This window comes from Canis aureus, chromosome 13, assembly GCF_053574225.1.
Source record: "Canis aureus isolate CA01 chromosome 13, VMU_Caureus_v.1.0, whole genome shotgun sequence".
In the NCBI taxonomy this organism is placed as follows: domain Eukaryota; kingdom Metazoa; phylum Chordata; class Mammalia; order Carnivora; family Canidae; genus Canis; species Canis aureus.
In genome coordinates, this window is record NC_135623.1 from 50,882,034 (window position 1) to 50,904,700 (window position 22,667).

General features: G+C 39.6%; 1 protein-coding gene across 30 annotated transcripts in view; it reads left to right on the forward strand.

The window, feature by feature from the left end:
• Positions 1-22,667, forward strand: part of C13H4orf51 (chromosome 13 C4orf51 homolog) — a 100,046-nt gene that overhangs the window by 2,087 nt on the left and 75,292 nt on the right. For 21 of the 30 annotated variants that reach the window (XR_013350924.1, XM_077846245.1, XM_077846239.1 and 18 more), the window contains exons 2-4: positions 476-2,384; positions 2,594-3,677; positions 9,207-9,328. Coding sequence is in view for 29 of the 30 variants with exons in the window: in XM_077846245.1 (XP_077702371.1) it covers positions 3,566-3,677; positions 9,207-9,328 (234 nt within the window). In the remaining variant the exon portion in view is untranslated. The remainder of the gene's footprint in view (positions 1-475; positions 2,385-2,593; positions 3,678-9,206; positions 9,329-22,667) is intronic. The other 9 variants (XM_077846249.1, XM_077846247.1, XM_077846248.1 and 6 more) reach the window with 7 other exon arrangements.

The window sequence follows — 22,667 nt, forward strand, 5'->3', positions numbered from 1 at the left end:
GTCGCGTGGGCGGGGGTCGCGTGGGGGAGGCGCGTGGGGGGAGGCGGCGTGGGCAGGGGGCTCGTGGGCGGGGGTCGCGTGGGGGAGGCGCGTGGGCGGGGGGCGCGTGGGCGGGGGGCGCTTGGGGGAGGTGGCGTGGGCGGGGGTCGCGTGGGGGGAGGCGCGTGGGCGGGAGGCGGCGTGGGCGAGGGGCGCGTGGGCGGCGTGGGCGGGAGGCGCGTGGGGGGAGGCGTGTGGGCATGGGGCGCGTGGGCAGGGGGTGCCGTGGGGGGAGGCGCGTGGGGGGAGGCGGCGTGGGCGGGAGGCCGGCGGCTGCGACTACGCTACGGTCTCTCCCAGCCCCGACATTACCTTCCCTGGCAGAGAGAACAATGCGAGTATTTGATTGAATTGCAGGTGTTGCGCGTTCTCTGCTTGGCGAGGACGTGCTCCCGAGAATTTCACTTTGTTTCTTGCCTGGTTGTTCCACTTTCAGAAGCTGAAAACTTGGCTCAGAGCAAGAGCGTCTCGTCCTCCTGCCGCACCCTGTGCTGTCCGTCGGGAGGTGCAAGCCTTGAGGGCCTGAAGGACGTTTTCTGAGCGTTTAAGCAAAGTCTTAGGAGAGGCCCACCGAAAAAATTAATTTGTTTAATATGGTAGCTGAAAGTACCGAAATAAGTAATCACAAAGGAAGGAGATTTTATCAGTGTCTGTGGTGGGGGAAGAGGCATTGTGTTTCTGGAAAGATCTCAGGAAATCAGGTTTCCTCCGCGTTGGTTTAGGAGGAGAAAGCAAAGGCGACTGTATGCAGGGCCGCGCGTGCACAAAGGCAAAGAAGGGCTCAATCCCAGGCGTTGTCAGGGAACGCAAATGGCTCAGTGAGTCTGAGGCAGAGACATACGGAGAGACGTGGAAAAAGATGAGGACTTGTTATGAAATATGTCCCGCTGCATATTGTCTAATATCCTGTCCAAATTCTGGAAATTTATTTGACAATCAGTTGGACTTTTGGCTCCAACTTGATGTGATTAACAACTCAAACAATGCCCTAAATAATTACTAATTATATTGCCTTCCAGGTCTTTCCAAATCATCAAAATAGTGCCTAAAGCTAAGATGTCTCAGAATTCGTTTTCTATTGGATGCCTTGTCTAGTCTATTCCAGCAGATCATAGTCTCTGTATTTCTACTGGCTCTCAAATATGTTGACACTTAATTTTGGAAATCCCTGGGCTAATTCTGCGAACTTTGAGGTGACTTTCGGCAGATTAGGGGACTCTTTAAGCACTGCCAGGGTCCCCTCTGAAGTTAATGTTTGAAATCTGGTATCGAAACAGATCCACTCGGATCTACAGAGTAGAAAAAAATATTTGATAACTAAAAAAGTGCAGAAATATGACATCTGGTGAAAATTTCCAGGACTTTGAATCTGTGTCCTGTTCAGACCATGGTCGTTACATGCATCATTCCAACCAATGCTCCCTGTGACCTTACAAACCACGGAAGACGCCAAGCTTGTGAGGTCTGTTTTCTGGGACCTCAGAAATGTAAACCTAGCCTTGGCGCATCTACAGCTTATTCTATTACAGGTGAAGAAGCGGGCACTGTTATAAATGAAGATAAAGGGCAGATTAAGCTCATTTTGAAAACACTGATTATATTCTAAACTTGCTTTTGTTTTTATCTTTTTCTTGGTTGATTTTAGCCCCAATGCAAATGTCTTAGGTTTTGAGCAAAAACTGTTTCATTAAAATTTTGTAAGGCTATAAGCAGACATTTTTACACTACAATAAAATCAAAATTGTCCAAGGGAGATTATTGAATAAAATATAAAATGATTATTTAGAATGTGTTAAATTGGGAAAATATTAAGGTGTACGAAACACAATACTATTTATTTATGTATTTATTTATGTATGTATATATTTATTTATTTATGAGAGACACAGAAGAGAGAAACAGAGACATAGGCAGAGAGAGAAGTAGGCTCCATGCAGGGAGCCCGATGTGGGACTCGATCCTGGGACTCCAGGATCATGTCCTGGACCGAAGGCACATGCTCAACCGCTGAGCCACCCAAGTGTCCCTGATTTACCTTCTAAAGTTGATGCTACAGATACCATAAAACTTACCAATACTGCTTCTAAGTTTCTACACAGCTGAAATGCATTTCACACATGCACCAAGAGACATGTATGTGCAAGTGTGTTTATAGCAGCATTTTTCATTATAGTAAAAAAGCTAAAAGGTAAAAGGTAAAAATAGTACTATTGACTTCCAGCAGAATGGATAGACAGTGGTATGTTCAATGTCAATGAATATGAATAAACTATGGTTACACCCAGTAATGTCACAAACATAATGTTGAGCCAGACGCAATACATATTGTATAATTCCATTTCTATGTATTTCTCTATATATATTTATTTTTTTATTTTTTATTTTTTTAATTTTTATTTATTTATGATAATCACAGAGAGAGAGAGAGGCGCAGAGACACAGGCAGAGGGAGAAGCAGGCTCCATGCACCGGGAGCCCGATGTGGGATTCGATCCTGGGTCTCCAGGATCACGCCCTGGGCCAAAGGCAGGCGCCAAACCGCTGCGCCACCCAGGGATCCCTCTATATATATTTAAAAACAGCTCAAATCACAGTGTTTGGGTATGTCTGCTTAGGTGATTAAAAATATAAAGAGAAGTGAAGATTTCCATAGAAATCAGTAAACTGGTTTACTGCCTACTTGTATCAGACCACCTGCCCTAAACCTACTGAAATTAATTACTGGGATTGGACAGAAATCTGAATTTTAAAATTACACCCTCAGTTGACTCATCCATTGCAGGTAAGGAGAAGAAAAAAGGAGAGTGGGCCAGCAGCCCCTGCCTCAGGGATGATTAGGGCTAGTTTGTTGGCTGAATGCACATCCAGGAGCATTTTGGGACTGTCTAGGCTGACATCAATTCTGCTCTTCTACTTCATACCACGATTCCAGGTCTCAGGAGCTTGGAGACCCTCTTATGCCCTTAATCAGAGACCAAAAACAATGTGGTGAACTCCAGAAATTGAGGACTGTCCATTCCATACAAAATAATGGTGCCTCCCACCAAGACCCTACTTGCCTCAAAAGAATATCACATCTGGATTTGGGGAAACCCAGCTAGAGATGTGTTTCGAAGGACAGACACAACATCTGTAAGTCCCTGAATTACTCCTCTGCTACTCTGTTCTACACTTTCCTGGGAAATCAGCACAATTGCTGCGATATTTCCTGTTCCATTCATAGCACTTAGCTTATTCTGAAAACAACTACCTAGAGAAAGACCCACAAATCCTGTTAAAACAATTATGAATTTCACGTTTGAGCTTTTCATGTATAAAAGCTGAACATTTTGCCCTTTTATGACAAAACGGAAGAAACAAATCACCAAAGACAATGAGAAAATCCAACTCGGGTTGATTTCATGGGAGTTCAGGGTTATGGCTGGGAGTGTAGAACAAGGAGAAGAGAAGAAGCAAGAGTTTACGAAGCCAAATGAGAAGAGGAGTGAAAATTCCTCTAAGTATGTAGGCTGTGGCTTATAGATCCATGAACTCATTACTTGTTTCTTCTACTTGCTACAGGATATCATCACCTAACTCTTCTGCCTTCAATCCCATAGTCTGTAGGGCCGACTCCCGAGAGAGCACAGATGCTAAGGGTAAGTGCGACAGTCAGGGGGTGAAGCAAAGCCCTTTTGCCAGGGTTGCTGTCTTTGTGACTTTTAGGTTCTTGACTGTAGTCCATTCGTTTCCATTTGCCTAGTAAAGGCAAAGTGTCTTTAGCAAGAAAACGAGTATGTTGTACTCTGGATCTGTCACTCTTAAAAATGAGTTATTCCAAGGCCCGAATGTCCTCTTCCATATAAGTACCAGAATGTTCCTTCTGCCAGAGTTTAGAGCTTTAGGTAATGTAATCTGAGCTTTACTGGGTACATTAAAAAAACTAAGAAGAGAACCAAAGCTTTAAACCGCCACCTAGTAAACTGTATTTACTAATCTATAACCACTTCCACCCTGTTTTAGTTAAATTAGAATAACACTAGCTGCTATAATACATACATCTTAAATTCTAGTTGTTTAACACAATAAAAATTCATTTTTTTTCTTCACATAAAGGCCAAAGTAGGTATTTTGCAGATAAATGTTCCACATAAGGATTCAGGGACACAGATTCCTTTTATCTTGGGGTTCCACCATCCCCTGGGGAGCCAGAGTCCTTTGTAAAGGGTAGGGAAGGCACACCTGCTTTCTTACCACTTCAGCCTGGAAATGAGATGCATCTCTCCTGCTCACATTCCAATGGCAGAAGTACCCACAAGGCTCCACCTAGATTCCAGAGAGTTCAGAAGTGGGTTCCTCAGCTGGACAGCCCCTTCCTGACAACTGCATACTGTGGAGGGGAGCAACTGGCCCTCCTGCATACCCACTGATTTTGAGGAAGAAACACAGTAGATTTTTCCCATATAATTTCCACCTCTCTGGGTCCCACCTTCGAAGGCTTCATAAGACGAATAATTAAAATATCAAATTAGGACTTCCTAGCACTTTATAAAATATTCTGGCTATCTGTTTTGCTGTAGCATGTAAAGGTCTAACATGAATGTGTGTGTTGTGATGGGGGGAGGATGGATGGTAAAAAGTATCCTGCAGCCTTATGGGGTTTTCCTAAATAATGGAGATACAAGTTTTTAATGACTGCCTTAAACAATCACTATTCTGCTGGCTCTCCTAATAAAACCTGGATTTATCGGAGTAGTACATTTGAGGTGGGTTTTATGTGTTCTTCTATGGTCTGTTGAGGCAAGAAGACAGGACAGCTAACTATTTGTGCTGTTGTTAAAATCAGGAAAGACTGGGCAGCCCAGGTGGCTCAGCAGCTTAGCACCGCCTTCAGCCCAGGGCCTGATTCTGGAGACCGGGGATGGAGTCCCACATCGGGCTCCCTGCATAGATCCTGCTTCTCCCTCTGCCTTGTGTCTCTGCCTCTCTCTCTGTGTGTCTCTCATGAATAAATAATCTCTCTGTGTCTCTCATGAATAAATAAATAAAATTTAAAAAAATCAGAAAAGACCATCTTCCTCCTCTTTTAGTAATGAACATAAAATTAAAACACACTGCATAGCTTGGAGACAAGTCTGAGCCAGGGTACGGGGAACTAAACAGCCTGATCACGTCCTTCACAGAAAGTCAAAGTGACAGTGCATTTGACCTGAGTGGCACAGAGTCCAGTCCTACTGCATTTATTCTACTTGCCATGCCCTTCAGAATGCTGATTATCCATGCTAATCGCCGGTGGCCCATGAGTGCTGGTTGCTGAGCAGTCCTGGAGCTGGATGGGTGGAAGTTCCTGGAGGGTGATAACACAAGCGACAGAAGCAATACTTTTCTACTCCATGATCAGTATTACTGTGTTTTCCTGCCTTCTCTCCTACTGTCATGGTAAAGTACTGGTAGGAGGAAAGGTAGAGAGGACATCGGTGCATATTCATGATGACGACTTCTTCAGGGACTTGGCCCATGTTGCCTTTTTCACTCTCCTCCAGCGGTCGTTTTAATTTAACTGATAACTACTCTTTTCCTTAAGAGCTGACAGGACGTCAAGGTAGAATTATTTAATTTGGCCAAGTAATAACTTCTTCTTGTGCTGCTTCTTTTCAATTTCCATGTTTTTTTTGGATTATCAGGTGTAACTGTGCTAGAAGTCCCTAATGGCGGGAGTTAAAACATGAAGTCAAATGAACATTGGTCTGTTGATTGTCTCTTTGTAGATATATATCCATTTATAGTTATGCAAATCAGGTGGGCTCTCCTTAAGTGGGATGTATGATCATCATAGGAAATATATTCTCAAATCCTTCTTCACAACTGCCTTTCAAAGAGTTCGTTCAGTTGTTCTGCCCACATTAAGGTGGTTTTCCTTTTGCATTACTACTAGTTTTCTTCCCAAGTATTTGATTTGGTTATGGCTTTCCTTCCTGCGGTCTATCACATGCTTGTCTCTCATGTTCAAAGAACAAAGCAATACCTACTGAAAATTAAACTCTCTTTTTTCTTATTGAAGTAAAATTGGTATATAATCGGTATATAAGTTTCAGGTATATAACATTATAATTCGATATTTGTATATACTACAAAGTGATCACCACCATATGTTTAGTTATCACCTATCACCATACAGTTGAGCCCCTTTACCCATTTTGCCCACCCCAATTCCCCTTTCCTCTGGTAACTACCAATCTATTCTCTGTATCTATGAATTTGTTTTTGTTTGGCTTTGTCTGTTTTGTTTTTCAGATTCAGCACAGAAGTTAAATCATATGGTATTTGTTTTTCTCCATCTGACTTATTTCAGTTAGCATCCATGTTGTCACAAATGGCAAGACTTCAGTGTCTTTTATGGCTGAGTAGTATTTCATTATATAAATATCACATCTTTATCCATTCAATGGATAATTAATCAATGGATACTTAGGTTGTTTCCATATCTTGGCTATTATAAATAGTGCTGTAATGGACATAGGTGTGCATATATTTTTTCAAATTTGTGTTTTCATATTCTTCAGGTAAATACGCAGAAATGGAATAGCTGGATCATATGGTAGTTCTATTTAATTTTTTGAAGAATATCCATACTGGTTTCCCTAGTGGCTGTACCAATTCACATTCCCACCAACAGTGCACAAGGGTTCCCTTTTCTCTACGTCCTTGCCAACACTTGTTATTCTTGTCTTTTTGATGATAATCATTTTAACAGGTGTGAGGTGATATCTCACTGTGGTTTTGATCTGCATTTCCCCAATGATTAGTGATGTTGAGCATCTTTTCATGTATATGTTGGTTATCTGTATGTCTTCTTTGGAAAATGTCTATTCAGCTCCTCTGCCCACTTTTTAATTGGGTTGTTTGGGGGGTTTTGTGTTGTTGTTGTTGAGTTGGGTGAGTTCTTTATATATTTTGGATATTAATCCCTTATCGGATATATCATTTGCAAATATCTTCTCCCATTCAGTAGACCGCCTTTTTGTTTTGTTGATGGTTTCCTTCACTATGCAGAAGCTTTTTATGCTTGATGCAGTCCCATTTGTTTATTTTTGCTTTTGCTTCTCTTGCCTTTGGAATCAGATCCAAAAAGCATCATAAGGACCAATGTCAAGGAGCTTACCACCTATGTTTCCATCTAGGAACTTTATGGCTTCATGTTTTACCTTCAAGTCTTTAATCCATTTTGAGTTAATTTTTGTGTATGGTGTAAGAGAGTGGTCTAGTTTTATTCTGCTGTATGTGGCATTTATGGCCAACAACATTTATTGAAGATACTGTCTTTTTCCCCCTTGGCTTCTTTGTTATAACCTAATTGACTATATATGTGTGGGTTTATTTCTGGGTTGGACAAATAAATATCAAGCATTATAAAACTGCGGTACAGCAAACAGAAATTGCTAAACACTTCAACTTTCTCTCTACTTACACCCTAAGACAGACACTAACAAATTATTTTTAATTAAAGCTTCTCTCCTGCAGAAGCAATTTATGAAGAGTGTGGTGGAATACAGACTAGATGGCAGACCTTGCCAGCTCTTTTTCCCTTCTCCCACCCTTGTAGCCCTCGAGGATGTGCCCAAGCTACCCTTGCAAGGGGGGTACACTGGCCTCTTGATTCTTTCTGTTCAGGAGGTGTAATTTATACTAGGGAAGAGGTTTTTTGTAGTATGACCACATCCAAGCCCAGATGTGACAACATGTGTGAGATCTCCTTGGGATATTCCCTAACCACAGACAACAAATTCTAAGCCCCCGAAGCGTGTCTCTGGAACTGTTTTGTATGGTATATAGCCTCTTATAAGGATGACAATGTTTAGAAGAATATTTACAAGAACCAAATATTTTAAGAGGGCAATATAAGATAGTTTGTTGTGTTAATTCAAGAGTATTTGTGCCCATTTTTAACATCCTTCTTTTTTACCCATTCTTTTACTCCCACTTTTAATCTATGAAGCCTTCTCCAAACCTCAAGACTTCTATAGGCAGTAAGAGGTCACCAGACTACCCTATAAGTCATGTCTTCACACAATGGGAGCTTAAAGCATAAACATGATGATGTCACTTCTCTGTTTCCTATCACACTTGCTATAAAATCACAATTCCTTACCAAAAAAAGTCTTGCACGGATGTGACCCTACCTATCTTTCTAGTCTCACTGCATGGCCCCTCCTTTTTGCTCACCTGCTGTTCTAGTTACATTGGCTTCTTTTAGTAACTTGAAAATGCTAAGCCATTTCCCACCTCAGGACCTTTGCACATATGTTCTCTTTGTTAGAAGGCAATTATCCCAGCTCTGCTTAGCTGTATCCTTTAGGTATGAGTTTAAATGTCACCTCTTCAGAGAGGTCTTCCCAGCCCCCAATATTTAAAGTAAGTCCTTCACACTCTTTCCCTCTTATTTTTATTTTTTTATTTTTTTATTTTATTTATTTTTTATTTTATTTATTTTTTATCTTTCCCTCTTAATTACTATCTTGGTGCCTTGCTTGCTTCCTATGTACTATTGTATTTGTTTACTTGTTTATTTTCTCTGTCCTTTCCTACAACATAAGTTTCCTGAGAGCAGACTTGTTTGTCTTATTTGTCTCTGTACCTCCAGCACCTGGAATAGGGCTCAACATAAACCAGATGCTCCATGTTGTGTGTTGAACCATGGTGTTTATGGACCTTCCATTGTAGACTTTTCCCACCACACTCAACATATTTTCTTATACAGGAAGTTTCTTATTCATAATTTGTCTTCCAAAAGGGAGTTTATAAAGTACTTTTAAAAATGAGAATGTAAGGACATCTGGATGGCTCAGTGGTTGAGCATCTGCCTTCAGCTCAGGGCATGATCCTGGGGCCCAGGGATCAAGTTCCACATCGGGCTTCCCTTGAGGGGAGCCTGCTTCTCCATCTGCCCGTATCTCTGCCTCTCTCTGTATCTCTCATGAATAAATAAATAAAAGCTTAAAAAAAATGAGAATGTAGTTTTCACAGAAGCAACCTTACAAAAACTTGTATTTCCAATGGCAGTCTTTAGAGTCCTGCATTGTAGCACATAAAATTGTAATATTGTAAAAACTGAGTAAATAAATAGTATATGGGACTGTTGCCTGTATACGTGGTTTTAGTTATTCACACTCTTTCATCCCCCACCCCAGATCTGCAGTGGACTGAAGGAGATACAGCAAGGCTAACCTCTAATCTGAAAATACACATGCAGTTGTACCAACAAGATATGGCAAACGTGATTCAGGATGAGAGGGAGAAAGGAAAGAGAAGAGTAAGTGGTGCCTGTAGGGCTTAAGGCAGGGGAACTGCCACCCATTTCTTAGTGTTGTTGGTGTCTTGTGGCTTCCAAGCTTTGTTAATCTTGTTTCCATAATGTCGCAGGGATATGTGCCCCTGCTACTGTTTTTGGAACATTTCCAAAGCTTATTGATTCTGGCGGCTGGGGCCCCAAGTGACGGTGGAAGCAGATGGGTTAGCACAGGCTTAAATAGAAGAGGCTTTTTCTACAGATTTTCTAGTCTACCTGACAAAGGAGCAATAGGCTGGCCCTGGGATGGAATAAGAGAGGAGCAAATAGCCAAGTCAGGCAGCCTTCCCCCTACTTTCCCAGGAGAGACTCACAACTCCCCAGTCAAGGCTCCTTCACAACTAGGGCAGCTTTTCCCAGGCAGAGGCATCAGGGAATACCTCCCCACTCCAAGGCATCCTTGCAGGTGCAGAACTGGGGCCCACAGGAAAGAGCTCTACTCCCCCTCAGCTAGCAGGAGAAACCCTGGAATGAAACCTCCTCCTGCAAACAGAAACAAGGTTCTTGTCCATCTCTTCCACACAGTCCTGTGCCTGGAAGCTGAGCTGCTTCTACCCTGAGACCCCATGCTTTTCACTCCTACCATATGCACTGGCAGTGGCATTCTTGCTCTGTCCCCACTCATCCCTCCTCACCTGTTGTCTGACAGGGACTAATTTTACATTTTTCTCCTAATACAGCCCTTCCAGATTCATTCTGTTGGGAGAAGGAGACTCCTCAGGCTTTGGTGTGAATGTCTTCATTGTCTTTTCTTAGGGCCATCTTGTTTGCCTTCCATTGTTACCGGAGGAAAGCTGCCCCCTCCTCCCAACACTCAAGGGGGGCCAGGCCGCAGGCAGGCTGCTCCCTCACGTCATCATCTAGTGCCCTCATTCTCCTCCCTCTCCTCTCACTGCGGAGCTCGGGAGCTCGGAGCTCGACAGCCACTGGTTGCCCAGGGTGTGCAATGGAGGAAACACAGTGACTTAGAACAAGCCTCACTCACTGCAGGGTTCCCACATTCACTCCTGCTGTGGGCGGCACAGCAGCAGAGGGACCTTGTAATACTGGGATGTAGTTTGTTTTCTGGCTCATTTGTATGTCTTGCTGTGGGAAGTGCATTTCTTTTAAACTATAGGAAGAAAAAAATCTCACATTGGCCACCAATATATCTCGATAGCCTGATAAGCAGTTTGCCTCGTATTTACATCCTCACCACATTAAAAATGACAAATATGCTGAGTGATTGCCAGCCCACCCCAGACAATCCCAGGATAAGGTCCCCAGACTCAGGAAATACCAATGTCCCTTTCAGGAGTTGGGAATTCTGTTTTACTCTCTCTGACCATTTTAAATTGGGAACCGGTCTATAAATGGTTAAACAAGTTTGCCAGAAAATATTCAAGTGTAAGGCAACAGTTTCCAAATTCCCTGCAGAGACTGGACACAAAGGAACATTGGCAGCCAAGCCTGTTATTAAGAAGGTCACAAGATGCCATCTGTTCCCGTGTGCACTTTACTGTTCAAGCATAACATCAGCTAGGAGGTGGCTGCAATGGATTCTGTCTGTGGATGCAAAAGTCAGCACCGTGGTGGGCATTGCAGCGATTTTAGTGGACTTGTGTGAACAAACTGTCGTCTGCCTATGGGATGCACCGGGTTATGAGGGAGAAGATGGGAAGATGGCAAAGCCCTGCTGTTAGGTCTGTTATTGGTTAGGAGTAATTTGGGATGATACTGGCTGGCTTTCCAAATCTTTTTCTGCCTGATGTTAGCCATCTATAAAATATGATAATAGCATTCTTTCTTTACCTATAATTATAAAATTAAGTTAGAAAAAGAATGCCTTATTCTCATATTTACAACTTCATTTCTTTTTATCCATGTTGAAGGAATAGCACCATCAATATTCACTTACTCTTGCCTAGATTCATCAATTGTTAACATTTTGCTACATTTGTGAACATGGAGCTTTATCTCTGTCTCTTTATACCTGTACTTGTATACACTCCTTTGATGAACTTTTGAGAGTACATTACAGGTATCATAACAGTATATCTTTAAATACTTCAGCACTAACCTAAAGCAAGAATGTTCTCTTACATAATCATCGTATTATTATCACACTCAAGAAACTTACTATTGGTAGAGTAATTTTTAACTAATAAACAGACCATGACATGCCTTATTCTTAAAAATCTGTCAGGAAAAGACTTGCTCTGTCATCTATCCAAATGGTTAGCAACTCTTTCTTTAAGACACTTCATTTTTTTTTAAAGATTTTTAAAACTTATTCATGAGAGACACAGAGAGAGAGACAGAGACAGAGACAGAGAGGCAGAGGGATAAGCAGGCTCCATGCAGGGAGCTCAACGTGGGACTCCATCCTGGGTCTCAAGGATCAGGCCCTGGGCTGAAGGCGGTGCTAAACCACCGAGCCACCTGGGCTGCCCCACTTCATATTTTTGAGGCACTTTGAAAAATCTCATGAAATCTCTGGGCCCTATCTTCAGAAAAACATCCATAAAGACAGCTTTGCAAGCCAACAACACATCTATCTTAGACGCCTAAGTGTTGTTCATCTTTGATCTAAATTCTCCTTTTTTGTATATATACAAAAGGATATACAACTTGTATATATACAATTTAAGACCAGAGTTCTCAGAAAAGGTTAAGAATAGTTTGTCTTCACTTTCCAGCATTGTTTTGTGTTCAGAAGTTTTCATTTCAAGAAACTCAGAGTTTGGGATGCCTGGGTGGCTCAGCAGTTGAGTGCCTGCCTTTGGCCCAGGGAGTGATCCTGGAGACCCGGGATCGAGTCCCACATCTGGCTCCCTGCATGGAGCCTGCTTCTCTCTCTCTCTCTCTCTGTGTGTGTGAGTGTCTCATGAATAAATAAATAAAATCTTAAAAAAAAAAAAAAGAAACTCAGAATTTTAAGGAATTCAGAGTTGGGTAGGTAGGAAATTATATCGTCTCCCATCTATGAAAAGAAAACTCAATCAGAAATATGTCTGAGAGTTATATTATAACAGACACACAGTAGGTAGACTAAAGGATTAGAAGACCTAAAAGAATCATTCTAAACTTGAGCATATGTGATTCTGAAAGCACTGATGCTCTCAATCCTACACTTGCTCTCTTGACAACATACTGTTAGAAACCAAATACCTGTAGCATTCCATCAGTCTTGGCACAACATTTAAAGACCCAATATGTAAAAGTAGAATTTGTTGGATGTCACTAACATTGTTAGTTTCATCAACAAAAGTGCTCAATTCAGTTATTGTTCTAGGACTGGGAATGGGAAGCAGGGAGATGGATCCACACTAGCAAATCAGGGTAATATTAAATGTCCTTAATTAAAAGGCTGGCTAAAACTACCACTGTTAAGTTGTACTGTGGGATCTATTTTGACAACTGTGAACTCACAAAGAAAAAAATCACTAGCTAAACTATACACCAACATATGTGGGCTTGCTGACATTCCTCTCCATAAACAGACTAAAGAAAATAAGAGACATTTCTGGTTCATAAAAATGACCAAGTTTGGGTAAAAGATGGACATATATGTGTAAATCCCTCACACATGGTCTAGCACAAATTCTAAGGGTTTTTTCCCATAATCCACCAAATGCCTCAAAAATACTTTCTACAAAACTTTAGTATTATAGAATCATATCATTTACTAATTACTGATTATCTCATATAATTCTTGAAAGGAAGGGTGACATAAAACTAGTTAAAGCCTCTGGCAGGCCTGTGGGATTTATAAAAGTCTTATAGAGCTTTGAAAGGCTAAAGATTCACAGCCAATGGAGTGATCAGAACTAATTGTGCAGGATAAACTTCTTATCCACCTGCTTTTACTTTAGCTGTGAAGGTGGGTTTTTCTTGAAATTTTTTTTAAATTTTTATTTATTTATGATAGTCACAGAGAGAGAGAGGTGCAGAGACACAGGCAGAGGGAGAAGCAGGCTCCATGCAGGGAGCCCGGGTCTCCAGGATCGCACCCTGGGCCAAAGGCAGGCGCCAAACCGCTGCGCCACCCAGGGATCCCAGAATTTAACTAAATAATTGTTGAACTCTGTATTTGACGTTAGCTTAAGATATATTGTTTAAAAATTCATTCAGCATAAAATTGCACAAATAGTAATAAGCATTTGACAAAAACTTTTCCTCTTCCTAGACTTATTCCTAATAGACTCCATCGTATTATGCCAAGCAAGGCCCCCTTTCTTCTTATAAATCAATATTTATTTATTTATTTTAAAAGATTTATTTATTTATTTATTTATTTATTTATTTATTTATTTTAGAGAGAGAGAGAGAACACAAGTGGGAGGAGCAGAGGGAGAGGGAGAGAGAATCTCAAGCAGCCTCCGTGTTGAGCACAGATCCTAACATGGAGCACAACCCTGAGATCACGACCTGAGCTGAAACCAAGAGTTGGATGCTTAACCAACTGTGCCACTCAGGCATCCTGATCTTTATTTTTAATCAAATTTTTTTCTCTCATTTTTTAAAATCAAAATACACAGAGAACTCAACATGATTAGTCATTAGGGAAATGTAAATTAAAATCAGTGACATACCACTTCACATGAGAATGGCAATATCCACAAAGACTGACAACAACAAATATTGGAGAGGATATGGAGAAACTAGAACCTTCATTCATTGCTAATGGGAATGTAAAATAGTACAGTCACTTTGGAAAACACTTTGACAATTTTTTTAAAGTTAAACATAAATTTACCATAGGATTTAACAATTCTACATATAGGTATATACCAAGAGAAAAAAAAGTATCTACACAACGACTTGCACATGAACGTTCACTGCAGCATTATCTATAATAGCCAAAATTGCAAATAACCCTTATGTCTATCAAATGGTGAATGGATAACAAAAATTAGTGTATTCATCCAACGGAATATTGCTCATCAATAAGAAGGAACAAAATACCAAATAGCTCCAATATGGATGAACCTCAAAAACATTATGCTACATAAGAGAAGCCAGGCATAAAGAAACCACAGAGTACATAATTCCATTTATGTGCGATGTCCAATAAAGGCAAATGTATAGAGAAAGTAGGGTAGTGGTTTTCTGGGGCTGAGTGCAGAAAAGGAGATTAGCCATAAATGGGCATGAGAAATCTTATTGGGATAATGAAAATGCTCTAATACTAGATTATGGTATTATGATGATGGCTGTATAACTCAATAAATTTACCTGAAATCATTAACTATATACTTAAAGTGGGTCAACTTTATGATATGTAAGTTATATCTCAAAAAAACTTTTTTCAATAAAATTGTTAAAAATAAACCAGAGCTTTTTCAGACTTAAAGAAAAATTTACAGCCTTAGAATTTCAGCATAGACTTGGTTCACCCTGATTCTAAAAGCACAAGCTGTGTGTATAGAATGTTCCAGGCATGAAAATGTTTACCTCAACTTCTGGTTTCTGGTTCTGCTTGTAAGGAGCTTAGAAGATGCCCCTCCCTTCTAACAACAGGTAAAAAGCTGAACAGAATTAAAACTCAACAACTCTTCTAGATTCATAAGAGAGGTGAGGACACAGGACAAACTGCTGCCCTCAAGATTGGAAAGATGAAGAAGTAAACATAGGTAGTCACAGCTTACCAGAACAGACACTCAAAAGCAGAAACCACCATCAGAACCAGTAACAGGGTCTGAATATCTGAACTGTGATTGATGAATTGCTGGAGACTTAGGACAGACAAGTCTGGGAGTTAAAAACTCCAGGGGGACCAGGCATAGGAAAGCCCCTAGAGTACTGTGAGATTTACTGCCAGGAATTTGGCCAAGCCACCCCAGTAAATATCAGTGAAAAATTCCCTAGTGTTTCCAGCAGGGGGAGAGGGAAAGTATCATTGCGAAGTACTCCAGAGTACTATGTTCTTTTTAACAAGGTCTGCCTCAGGAGAAACTAGTTTACCAAAGCCTAATGTGCCAGGGTATTATCATAGCCTAACTGAACTGAGGGAAAAGAAATACCAAACTCTAGCCTACCCTAGCTTTCCAGGAGAGAAAAGAGAAATAATCAACTCCAGCCCACTCTGGACCCTATTCCACCTAATAGGGGAGGAAAAAAACCTTAGAAACACTTAGGAAGTTCACTATCCAAAGGCATAAGCTCACTGAAAGACTGAGGCCTACTCTAGGACTGCAGAATGCTTCCCCTCTCCCTACACCCCGCCACTTCATTATTAAGGGCCTATTTACAGCTATTTTTTTTCCCCCTGGAACACCATGTCCTGCTGTCAGGAAAAAGTTACAAGGCATACTAAAAGGCAACAGCACAATTTGAAGAGCAAGCAAGCATCAGAATCAGACATGGCAGGATTTGGTATTATCCAGCCAGGAATTTAAGACAACTATGATTAATATGTTAAGAGCTCTAATGGATAAAGTAGACAGCGTATAAGAACAGATGGACGATGTAAGCAGAGAGATGGAAATCCTAAAAAAGAACCAAAAAGAAATGCTAGACATCCAAAACATTGAAAAAAAAGAAGAATGCCTTTAATGGGCTTATAAGTACCCTGCATATAGCTGAGGAAAAAAATCCTGAGCTTAAGGTTATTTCAGTAGAAACATCTAAAATTGAAAAGTAAAGAGAGCAGGGACACCTGGGTGGCTCAGTGGTTGAGCATCTGCCTTTGGCTCAGGGTGTGTGATCCCTGAGTCCCAGGATTGAGTCCCGCATCAGGCTCCTTGCATGGAGCCTGCTTTTCCTCCCTCTGCCTATGTCTCTGCCTTTCTCTCTGTGTGTTTCCCATGAATGAATGAATAAAATATTTAAAAAAAGAAAAGAAAAGCAAAGACAAAAAACAGAACAGAATATCCAAGGATTGGAACAACTACAAAAGATGTAACATATGTGTAATAGGAATACTGAAAGGAGAAGGAAAGGAATGGAAGAAATATATGAACAATAAAGACTGAGAATTTCCACAAATTAATGTCACACATCAAACCACAGATCCAGGGATCTCTGGGAACATCAAACAGTATAAATGTAAAACAAGCAAAATAATTACAGCTAGGCATATCATTTTCAAACAAAAGAAAATAAACAAAAAAGAAAATCCTGAAAGAAGCCAGAGGGATAAAATACCTTACCTATAGAGAAATAAGAATTATATCCAACTTCTCCTTAGAAACTACAGGAGCAAGAAGAGAATAGGGTGAAATACTTAAGTGCTGAGAGAGAGAAAAAAACAAAACAAAAAACCAACCCAGCAACCTAGCAATTCCATACCCTTTGAAATTATCCTTCAAAATGAAGGAGAAATATTTCTCAGACAAACAAAAGTGAGGGGGATCTCTGGGTGGTGCAGCGGTTTAGCGCCTGCCTTTGGCCCAGGGCGCGATCCTGGAGACCCGGGATCGAATCCCACATCGGGCTCCCGGTGCATGGAGCCTGCTTCTCCCTCTGCCGTGTCTCTGCCTCTCTCTCTCTCTGTGTGACTATCATAAATAAATAAAAAATTGAAAAAAAAAAAAAGGGAGGGAATTTGTTGCCAGTAGATCTGCCTTGCAAGAAATGTTAAAAGTTCTATGCAGAGAAGGAAAATAATAGGTCAGAAACTCAGATCTATATAAAGAAAAGAAAAACACTGAAGAAGGTATAGGTAAAGATAAAGTAAAAACTTTTTTCTCATTCTTAATCTAACAGATAATAGTTTGTTCAAAATGATTACAGTAACAATGTATTCAACTATATAGGCTTACACATGTGTCTTATGTATGTACAGTTGATCTTTGGATAATGTGAGGGTTATGCGCATTGACCTTCTGCACAGTAGAAAATCTGTGTGTAACTTTGGACTTCCCCAAAACTTAACTACTAATAGCCTACTGTTGACTGGAAGCCTTATGATAACACAAACAGCTAATTAACATATATTTTGTATGTTATATGTATTATATACTATTCTTTCAATAAAGTAAGCTAGAGAAAAGAAAATGTTATTAAGAAAATCATGTATAAGGACCTTTGCAGTCCAAAACCAAGCTGTTAAAGGTATGTGTACGCTTTTATGCTTAAGTATAAGAGAAATGAATGACAGCAATGCTACAAGGGATTAGAGGGGGGAATTAGGAATATTTTGTTATTATAGGCTACTTGCACTACTCATGAGTGGTGTAATGTTATTTGAAAGTGCATTTGGATTAGTTGTAAATATATACTGCAAACTCTAAAGCAACCATTAAAAATGTTTTAAAAAGAAGTATAAGTAAAATGCTAAAAAGGGGAGAAAATGGAATCATGTAAAATGCTCAGTTAAAACCAAAAGAGGCAGAAAAAGAGTGAAAGACAAAAATAGGAACAAGAAACAAGGGCAACTAATAGAAAACAGTAACAAATATGGTGGGTGTTTGGGGTCCCTGGGTGGCTCAATGGTTTAGCGCCTGCCTTTGGCCCAGGGTGTGATCCTGGAGACCCAGGATCGAGTCCCATGTCGGGCTCCCTGCATGGAGCCTGCTTCTCCCTCTGCCTGTGTCTCTGCCTCTCTCTCTCTCTCTCTTTCTCTGTATCTCTCATGAATAAATAAATAAATAAATAAATAAATAAATAAATAAAATCTTTAAAAACATATGGTGGGTTAATTCAGTTATATCAATCACTTTGAATATTGATGGTCTAAATACACTAATCAGTAGGCAGAGATTGTCAGTGGATCAAAAGACAAGACCTAATAACATGTTGTTTACAAGAAACCCGCTTTAAACATAAAGACACATATAGAGTAAAAGTAAATGGTTGGAGAAGAATATCCTATTATAATATTAATAAAAATAAAGCAAGAAAAAAAGCAAGAATAGATATATTAATTTGGATATGTTATACAAATATATGTAATAGATCATATTATATATAATGTTATATATCTGATATGTATGATATATATGATACAGTAATTTCAGACTTCAAAGGAGAGAAAGTTATCAGAAATAAAGAAGGGTACTAAATAATAATAATTATAAAGGTGTCAATCATCCAAGAAGACAAAATAATCTTTAATATGCATGTGCCTAACAACAGAGTCCAAGTATGTGAGGCAAAAACATGAAGTTATAAGGAGAAATAGATGAATCCACTATCATAGTTGGAGGCTTCAGCACATCTCTATCAGAAATGGACAGATCCAGCAGGCATAAAATCAGTAAGGACATAGTTGAACTCAATGACGTATAATCAATTAGATATAATCAACATTCCTTAAATGACTTTATCCAACAACAGCAGAATGGACATTCCCCTAAAGCTCACATGGAACATGGACCAAGTTAGACCACTTGGTCTGAGACATAAAACATACTTAAATTTAAGAGAGTAGCAATCATAAAATATTTGTACTCAGACCACAATGGAATTAAATTAGAAATCAATAACAGAAGGATAAGTGGAAAATCCCCACATAAGTAAACAACACACTTCTAAATAACATATGAGTCAAAGAAGAAATCCTGGGAAGTTAAATATTTTGAACTGAACGACAATTTACTAATCTGTGGAATGTAATAAAAGCAATGCTTAGAGGGAAATTTATAGCATTGATTGCATATATTAGAAAAGAAGAAAGACCTAAAATCAATCTAATTTCTATGTTAAGAAACTAGAAAAAAACTAAATCCAAACTAAGCAGAAGAAAAGAAATCATAAGAATTCGAGCAGAAATCAACAAACTTGAAAGCTGGAAATCAACAGAGAGAATTAAGGAAACCATATACTGGTTCTTTGAAAAGATAAAGAATATCTAGCTAAGAAAATAAAGAAGACATTAATTACTAATACCAGAAATGAAAGAGAGGACATTGCTAGAGACCCCATGGACATTAAAAGAATAGCAAGGGAATATTATGTATAACTTTATGCCCCCAAATTTGATAACCAAGATATGCTTCCCTTGAAGATACAAGCTGCCAAAACTCACACAAGAAAAATAGTCTGAATAGACTCATATCTATTAAAGAAATTAAATCAGTAATTCACAACCTTCCCAAACATAGCCTTAGGTCCAGATGGGTTCGTTGATGAATTTAACAAACATTTAAGGGAGAAATCATACCAATTCTCTGCAATCTCTTTCAGAGGAGAGAAGGTGAGAAAATACTCCCTAACTCATCTGTGAAGTCAGCATTACTGTAATACCAAAGCCAGGTTAAGACATTACCAGGAAAGAAAACTACAAATATCTCATGAATATAGATGCAGAAATCCTCAACACAATATTATAAATAAATCCAACTATATTTAAAAAGAATTATACACCATGACCAAGTGGGATTTGTCCCAGGCATGCACGGTTGGTTCAACAATTAGAAATCAATTCATGTAATCCATTATATCAAAAAGCTAAAAAAGAAAAATCACACGATCATATCAATAGATGCAGAAAAAACACTTGACAAAATCCAACACCCATTCATCATAAAAAGTGTCAGTAAACAACAACAGAAGAGAACTTCCTCAACTTATAAAGAAAACCTACAAAATACCTACAGGTAACATCATCGTTTTCTTTTTTTTTTTTTTTAAGATATAATTTATTTATTCATGAGAGACACAGAGAGAAAGGCAGAGGCATAGACAGAGGGAGAAGCAGGTTCCCTGTGGGGAGCCCGATGTGGGACTCAATCCCCGGACCCCAGCCGAAGGCAGATGCTCAATCACTGAGCCACCCAGGCGTTCCAACATCATAGCTGTTGATGAGAAACGTCAAGCTTTTCCACTAAGATCACCTAAAGGTAACTCCTCTTACCACTTCTTTCAACATCATACTGAAAGTACTAACTAATGCAGTTAAGATGAGAAAAGAAAATGTAAGTTATAGAGACTGGAAAGGAAGAAATAAAACTACCTTTGTTCACATATGACATATTGTTTATGAAGGCAATCTAAAAGAATTGACAAAAAAACCCTTCTGGAACTAATAAATGATTATAGTAAGGTTGCAAGATACAAGGTTAATATACAAAGGTTGATTGCTTTCCTATAAACCAACAATGCACAAGTGAAATTTAAAATTAAATTCTTGTACACTTAATCTTCACAAGTTATTTTGTGGATATCAACAAAGTGATTCTAAAGTTTGTATGGGGAAGCAAAAGAGCCAGAATGGCAAATAGAATATTGGAGAATAAGAATAAAGTTGGAGGACTGATATTACCCAACTTAAATACTTACAATAAAGCTACAGTACTTAAGACAATGTGGTTTTGCTGAAAAAATAGACATAAAGATCAATGGAACAGAATAGAGAGCCCAGAAATAGACCCACATATAGGCAACATATCTTTGACAGAGGAACAAAGGCAATACAATGGAGAAAAGAGTCTTTTCAACAAATTTTGTTGGAATAACTGGACGTCCATATGCAAAAGAAAAAATCTAGATATAGATCTTACATTCTTCACAAAAATTAACTCAAGATGGACCATGGACCTAAAGGTAAATGCAAAAGTGTAAAATTCCTAGAATATAACACAGGAAAAACTTAGATGACCTTGGTATGGCAATGACATTTAGATACGGCACCAAAGGCATGATCCATGAAAGAAATAATAGATAAACTGGACTTTATTAAAATTGAAAACTTCAGCTCTGCCAAAAACAATGTCAAGAGAATGAGAAGCCACAGATTGGGAGAAAATATTTGCAAAAGACACTTAAAAAAAAAGATTTTATTTATTAATGAGAGGCACAAAGAGAGAGGCAAAGACACAGGCAGAGGGAGAAGCAGGCTCCCTGCGGGGACCTCGATGTGGAACTAGATCCAGGACCTGAACTAGATTATGACCTGAACTGAAGGCAGACGCTTAACCACTGAGCCACACAGGCATCCCAAGCAAAAGACACTTTTGATATGAAATTGTTATTCTAAATATACAAAGAAGTCTTAAAACTTAACAAGAAACAAAAACTTGACTAAAAATGTGCCAAAGACTTTAAAAAACACCTCACCAAGGAAGATATAAATGACAAATAATTGGGGTGCCTGGGTGGCTTAGGTGGTTAAGTATCCAAGTCATGATTTCAGCTCAGGTCTTGATCTCAGGGTTGTGAATTCAAGCCCTGCACTGGGCTCTGCACTGGGCTCTGCACTGGGCATGTAGCCTACTTTAAAAATACATACATATATATATACAGCAAATAACCATGTGAAAAGATGCTCTACACCAAATGTCATCAGGGCAATGCAAATTAGAACAGTAATGAAATATCATTACACATATTAGAACGCCCCAAATCTGGAACACTGACACCACCACCAAATGCCAGCTGGTGAGGATGTGGAACGACAGGAACTCTCATTCATCGCTGGTGGGAATGCAAAATGGTGCAGCCACTTTGAAAACCAGTTTGGTGGTTTCTTGCACAATCTAGCAATTGTGGTCCTTAGGATTTATCCGAATAAGGTGAAGACTTATGTCCACACAAATACTTGCACACAGATATTTACAGCAACTCTATAATTGTCAAAAAACGGGAAACAACCAAGACATTCTTCAGTATAGGTGAATGGACAAACAAACTGTGGTACATCCGGACAATGCAAGATTTATTCAGCACTAAAAAGAAATGAGCTATTAAGCTATGGAAAGACATGGAAGAATCTGAAGTGCATATTACTCAGTGAAAGAAGCCAATCTGACAAGGCTGCAAACTATATCGTTCCAACTACCTAACATTCTGGAAAAGGCAAAACCATGGATAAAGTAAGATCAGAGGTTGCCAGGGGCTGAGAAGGAAGAGGGATGAAAGGACAGAACACAGAGGATTTTTAGGGCAGTGAAAATTGTATGACACTGTAACGATGGACACATGTCATTCTACATTTGTCCAAACCCATAGACCGTGCACCACCAAGAGGGAACTGTAATGTGAATAGTGATTGTGATGTGTCAGTGTAGGTTCAACACTTGTAACAAATGTTCCACTCTGGGCAGCCTGGGTGGCTCAGCTGTTTAGCATCGCCTTTCAGCCCAGGGCGTGAACCTGGAGTCCCAGGATCAAGTCCCACATTGGGTTCCCTGCATGGAGCCTGCTTCCCCCTCTGCCTGTGTCTCTGCCTCTCTTTCTGTGTCTCTCACGAATAATAAATAAAATCTTTTAAAAAACAAAAACAAAAACAAATGTCTCATTCTGGTGGGGGATGTTGATAAAGGGAGGCTATGCCTGTGTGGAGGCAGGAGTATATAGGAATTCTATGTATCTTACTCTCAGTTTTACTGTGAACTTAAATTGCTCTAAAAAAAACTTTTTTAAAAAGAGCAGCATTTGA